This window comes from Coenobita brevimanus, chromosome 23 (genome assembly GCF_032717465.1).
Source record: "Coenobita brevimanus isolate Jiangsu-jjx chromosome 23, ASM3271746v2, whole genome shotgun sequence".
In the NCBI taxonomy this organism is placed as follows: Eukaryota; Metazoa; Arthropoda; class Malacostraca; order Decapoda; family Coenobitidae; genus Coenobita; species Coenobita brevimanus.
Genome location: NC_136976.1, coordinates 1,220,606 through 1,227,048, shown reverse-complemented (window position 1 = coordinate 1,227,048; position 6,443 = coordinate 1,220,606). Strand labels below are relative to the sequence as shown.

General features: G+C 48.7%; 1 protein-coding gene across 1 annotated transcript; it reads right to left on the bottom strand.

Moving 5' to 3' along the window:
* Positions 1 to 1,910: 1,910 nt before the first annotated feature.
* LOC145393054 (uncharacterized) lies at positions 1,911 to 3,523 on the bottom strand (the record flags this gene model as incomplete). Its single annotated transcript, XM_080267392.1, has 5 exons — positions 1,911 to 2,036; positions 2,532 to 2,544; positions 2,622 to 2,665; positions 3,232 to 3,277; positions 3,444 to 3,523. Coding segments are annotated over 5 exons (309 nt in total), but the record flags the coding sequence as incomplete, so codon positions are not given.
* Between the last annotated feature and the right edge of the window lie 2,920 nt (positions 3,524 to 6,443).

Genomic DNA, 6,443 nt, shown 5'->3' with positions numbered 1-6,443 from the left:
AGAAAATATAAATCGCAGTCAGGTCCGCCGTAAGAACAACCCAGAAAGGATTCCGCTCGGACTGAAGGAAGGGAAGACGACACCAAAGCCTACTCCAGTACCAGTCTTTGATCCATCATGATAGAGGCATATGCTAAAAGAGAGAGAGAGAGAGAGAGAGAGAGAGAGAGGTGGGGAAGGGGGGGACACCTGAGAGGGAGTAGCAAAGATTCCGCCCTCTGGATTCGATGCAGACTGCCATCCTAGGAACAGAGGAGGCTGACACAACAGACGGGACCCTGTAAACAAAAGGCCATGGGAAACGAAGACGAGAGTCAAACAGAAGATCGGGAATCCTTGGAGCTCACGGCACAGAGCACTGAGTCTGGGAGGCGGTGAAGAAGATGCCAAGACCTCATCATCAACGACTGGCGACGTAAATCCAAAGGGACGGCTTCAGAATCCACCTACAAACTCGAAATGGGGGTTGTCTTGAATGCCCCACTAGCCAGACGAAAACTAGCATGATGCACCGAATCTAACATCCGGAGACTTGCATCTGTGGCAGGCAGGTGGGCACAGAAAGAAAGAACGAGAGAGAGAGAGAGAGAGAGAGAGAGAGAGAGAGAGAGAGAGAGAGAGAGTGTGTCATAGGCTCCTCAGCACAAAATTCATCATAGCAGCTCGATCCCCCGTCAGTTCCCTAGCTACATCGGCCTTCATATCTGGTGATGTGTGGGGGGGTGGTGGTGGTGATGTGTGGATGGTGGTGGTGGTGGTGGTAATGTGCGGATGGTGGTGGTGGTGGTGGTGGTGGTGGTGGTAATGTGTGGATGGTGGTGTGTGGACGGTGATGATGTATGGATGGTGGTGTGTGGATAGTGGTCATGTATGGATGGTGGTGGTGGTGGTGGTGGTGGTGGTGGTAATGTGTGGATAGTGGTGGTGGTGGTAATGTGTGGATGATGGTGGTGATGGTGGTGGTGGTGATGGTGGTGGTGGTGGTGGTAATGTGCGGATGGTGGTGGTGGTGGTAATGTGTGGATGGTGGTGGTGGTAATGTGTGGATGGTGGTGGTGGTGGTGGTAATGTGTGGATGGTGGTGGTGGTGGTGGTAATGTGTGGATGGTGGTGGTGGTGGTGGTAATGTGTGGATGGTGGTGGTGGTGGTGGTAATGTGTGGATGGTGGTGGTGGTGGTAATGTGTGGATGGTGGTGGTGGTGGTGGTGGTGGTGGTGGTAATGTGTGGATGATGGTGGTGGTGGTAGTGATGTGGGGATGGTGGTGGTAATGTGTGGATGGTGGTGGTGGTGGTAATGTGTGGATGGTGGTGGTGGTGGTAATGTGTGGATGGTGGTGGTGGTGGTAATGTGTGGATGGTGGTGGTGGTGGTAATGTGTGGATGGTGGTGGTGGTGGTAATGTGTGGATGGTGGTGGTGGTGGTAATGTGTGGATGGTGGTGGTGGTGGTAATGTGTGGATGGTGGTGGTGGTGGTAATGTGTGGATGGTGGTGGTGGTGGTAATGTGTGGATGGTGGTGGTGGTGGTAATGTGTGGATGGTGGTGGTGGTGGTAATGTGTGGATGGTGGTGGTGGTGGTAATGTGTGGATGGTGGTGGTGGTGGTAATGTGTGGATGGTGGTGGTGGTGGTAATGTGTGGATGGTGGTGGTGGTGGTAATGTGTGGATGGTGGTGGTGGTGATGTGTGGATGGTGGTGGTGGTGGTGGTGGTAATGTGTGGATGGTGGTGGTGGTGGTGATGTGTGGATGGTGGTGGTAGTGGTAGTGATGTGGGGATGGTGGTGGTAATGTGGGGATGGTGGTGGTGGTGGTGGTAATGTGTGGATGGTGGTGGTAACGTGGGGATGGTGGTGGTGGTGGTGGTGGTGGTAATGTGTGGATGGTGGTGGTGGTGGTGGTAATGTGTGGATGGTGGTGGTGGTGATGGTGGTGGTGGTGATGGTGGTGGTGGTGATGGTGGTGGTGGTGATGGTGGTGGTGGTGGTGATGGTGGTGGTGGTGGTGATGGTGGTGGTGGTGGTGGTGGTGATGGTGGTGGTGGTGATGGTGGTAATGTGTGGATGGTGGTGGTAATGTGTGGATGGTGGTGGTAATGTGTGGATGGTGGTGGTAATGTGTGGATGGTGGTGGTAATGTGTGGATGGTGGTGGTAATGTGTGGATGGTGGTGGTGGTGATGGTGGTGGTGGTAATGTGTGGATGGTGGTGGTGGTGGTGGTAATGTGTGGATGGTGGTGGTGGTGGTGGTGGTAATGTGTGGATGGTGGTGGTGGTGGTGGTGGTGGTAATGTGTGGATGGTGGTGGTGGTGGTAATGTGCGGATGGTGGTGGTGGTGGTGGTGGTAATGTGTGGATGGTGGTGGTGGTGGTGGTGGTAATGTGTGGATGGTGGTGGTGGTGATGTGTGGATGGTGGTGGTGGTGATGTGTGGATGGTGGTGGTGGTGATGTTTGGATGGTGGTGGTGGTGGTGGTGGTGGTGGTAATGTGTGGATGATGGTGGTAGTGGTAGTGATGTGGGGATGGTGGTGGTGGTGGTGGTGGTGGTAATGTGTGGATGGTGGTGGTAGTGGTAGTGATGTGGGGATGGTGGTGGTGGTGGTGGTGGTAATGTGTGGATGATGGTGGTAGTGGTAGTGATGTGGGGATGGTGGTGGTGGTGGTGGTGGTAATGTGTGGATGGTGGTGGTGGTGGTGGTAATGTGTGGATGGTGGTGGTGGTGATGTGTGGATGGTGGTGGTGATGTGTGGATGGTGGTGGTGGTGATGTGTGGATGGTGGTGGTGGTGATGTGTGGATGGTGGTGGTGGTGATGTGTGGATGGTGATGGTGGTGATGTGTGGATGGTGGTGGTGGTGATGTGTGGATGGTGGTGGTGGTGATGTGTGGATGGTGGTGGTGGTGATGTGTGGATGGTGGTGGTGGTGATGTGTGGATGGTGGTGGTGGTGATGTGTGGATGGTGGTGGTGGTGGTGTGTGGATGGTGGTGGTGGTGGTGGTGGTAATGTGTGGATGATGGTGGTAATGTGTGGATGATGGTGGTAATGTGTGGATGATGGTGGTAGTGGTAGTGATGTGTGGATGATGGTGGTAATGTGTGGATGATGGTGGTAGTGGTAGTGATGTGTGGATGATGGTGGTAGTGGTAGTGATGTGGGGATGGTGGTGGTAATGTGGGGATGGTGGTGGTGGTGGTGATGTGTGGATGGTGGTGGTGGTGATGTGTGGATGGTGGTGGTGGTGATGTGTGGATGGTGGTGGTGGTGGTGGTGGTGGTGGTAATGTGTGGATGATGGTGGTAGTGGTAGTGATGTGGGGATGGTGGTGGTAATGTGGGGATGGTGGTGGTGGTGGTAATGTGGGGATGGTGGTGGTAATGTGTGGATGGTGGTGGTAATGTGGGGATGATGGTGGTGGTGGTGGTGGTAATGTGGAGGTGATGGTGGTGGTAATGTGGAAGTGGTGGTGGTAGTGGTGGTGGTGGTGGTGGTGGTGGTGGTGGTGATGGTGATGGTGGTGGTAATGTGTGGATGGTGGTGATTGTGGTAATGTGCGGATAGTGATGGTGGTGGTGGTGGTGGTGGTGGTAGTGGTGGTGGTGGTGGTGGTGGTGGTGGTGGTGGTGGTGGTGGTGGTGGTGGTGATGGTGGTGGTAATGTGTGGATGGTGGTGATTGTGGTAATGTGCGGATAGTGATGGTGGTGGTGGTGGTGGTAATGTGTGGATGGCGATGGTGTTGGTTGTAGTAATGTGTGGTTGATGGTATTGGTGGTTGTGGTGGTGGTTGTGGTGGTGGTGGTGGTGGTAATGTGTGCAATATTTTTCGTTATGTTCCGAAATAAATCCGATAATCACACATGTTGACGGCAATTATAAATATGCAGGGGACATCCCATCAATAATAATAATAATAATAATAATAATAATAATAATAACGTTGACAAGATCTGCGAACTCTTGGTAACCAATTAGTGGCACGAATTCTTTAGTACTGGACAACTGAATATTCGAATTATAAGTGAAATAATTTTGTTCTAGTAGCTACAGTAACCATCTTTTAATGTACTCATATTTCAACATCCACACCTATCAGAAAACACAAAGAAAAAATATATGACCGAAAAAATACACCATGAAAGGAAAAACACATCACGAACAAAACAATACATCACAAACGAAACAAATACAGTACATACATCAGTCAAGATTCAAACCAACGGAAAACGACCTGGAAATAACTGGGCATTGACGTGTTGTTTATATCTAATCATCTGCCATTACTTCTCATCTATGACATTTCCGTCGTAAATCAACTCCTTCCCCCTCCCTTCCTGGGGTCATTAATCCCACCGAGGTCATTTCGGAGGGCAGTGTTGGAGAAGGAAAAGCTGACCGAGTGATTGAGTATGGCTGACGGCGCAACAGATGGAATAGTTCAACAAAATTGTGCCATATAAGTAGAGAACACTGAAACGTACTTAAACTGCAGCTGTGTACTCTTCTAAATATTATAAATAACACTAGGGAAAGTTACTACGCAAAACTTGTACGCGGGCATAACGATTAACAAGAAGCAGCTTACCTCTACGTCCGTGAGCAGCATCCTCCCCCCTCCAAAGCCAATGGGTGACTGAGGCAGGCCACATCTCCCGCTGGATCCAGATGATTCGAAAATGGAGATTGAACTCTGCTTCGGTGTCTTCGAACGGTTCAGCACTCACGACAATCTATACATTATTTTTTCCCATCTGTTTTTCATGTTAAGATATCCTGCTTTGGAACGCTTCAGTGGAACTTGTATATTAAAGGAAATTGTTAGTAAATGCTTCATGAATCTGATACAAAAATTAAAGTTAAAATGATCTAGATATTTTGTTATTTTTAAGCCTTATCAAGAAGAAAGAAAACTGTAACTTTAAGGGATTCATTGCCTAAAGTGTCATGAGTCTCGGATGAAGTTTCTGGTGAAATTAATAAACATGGCTTGATGGATTTAAGTTTCACTGTTTGAAAAAAGTCCCAGGAATTTTTTGAAAGACGAGAGAAAACACAGGTAAAGGGACAAACTGAATATTTAATGGAATGGAGAGAACAGGTAGAGGAGTGGAGAGAACAGGTTGAGGAGTGGAGGGAATATGTGGAGGAGTGGAGCGAGTAAGCACAGGAGTGGAGGGAATACGTAAAGGAGAGGAGGGAAAAAGTGGAGGAGTAGAGAGAGTAAGCACAGGAGTGGAGGGAATACGTAAAGGAGTGGAGGGAAAAAAGTGGAGGAGTGGAGAGAAAAGGTGGAGAAGCTGTAATGATAATCGGATATCCACTGAAAATTCTGATAGATTTTAAAGTCATAGTAATTTGAAAAAAGGGAAATTAATACAGAAATCAGTTTTCCGTATCCTTTATAAAGTTTATAAACAAATATAAATCATTTTCAGCCAAAAGAAAGTCATTCATTCCCGCCTGTACACTTGGGCCCGATTCTAAGTGGCACAGGAGGTTCGTAGCCCCTCTTACTTAGCGATTTATTCTGCATGGTACACGTAAACATCCTCTTGTGTTACGTCGTCTAAGTATCTACATAAATTTGCTTCAGTGATACTTAAGAGGATACTGAGGTGCAATGCTCAGACTAAATCGCAAAGGAAGAGGTGTTACAGCCCCCAGTGGCACCCAGAATGCAAGCCTCGGACCTGGTGGTGTGGTGATGGCGTTGGTGGTGATGGCGTTGGTGGTGTTAATGGTGAGAGAGGAGCCAGGGGTTGCAGTATTAACACTCTCGGGCTCCTGTACACATTCAGCTTAAGAAAATCGTCTGGTGGGATTCTCAGAGGGGTTTAAGATGGATTTCCTGTCGTATATATATGTATTTTTTTTTTCCGGGATGGTTAACGACATTAGAATATTTCCCTGTCGCCTTCTTTCGTCAAAAAAATCCTGGTTACGAATGGAAAACGGTCACAGCTGTTATTATTATTTTTATTATTATTATTATTATTATTATTATCATTGGTTGGAAAGACAAAGAGGGAAAAACAGCAGAAACTCGCCATATCTCCAGTTCCTCCTGTATAAAGAAATCACAGTTAAACCTGAGACTCGATCGTATGTCTGTTCCAGCATCCCACCCCAGGCTCCCATGACCCACTCTCAGCTGAATAAAGTCGTCTGGCGTGGGCTGGAGGAGAAGACTAGAGCTTCCCCGCCCATCAGGGGGTTGGGGACGACTACAGCAGCATTCTAGGTAAAAGCTATTGACATCTATTGAGCCTAGAGTGAGCCGAGGGAGCCTAAAATCGTGAACTGAGTCTCCGGAAACCTTCTTGAGATCAGCCATTAATTTTCCCCCTTCTAACCAACCCCAGACGATTTTATTCAGCTGGGAGTGAGTCATAGGAGCCTGGGAGTGTCAATACTGTCCCCCTTTCTACCTAACGCCGGACGATT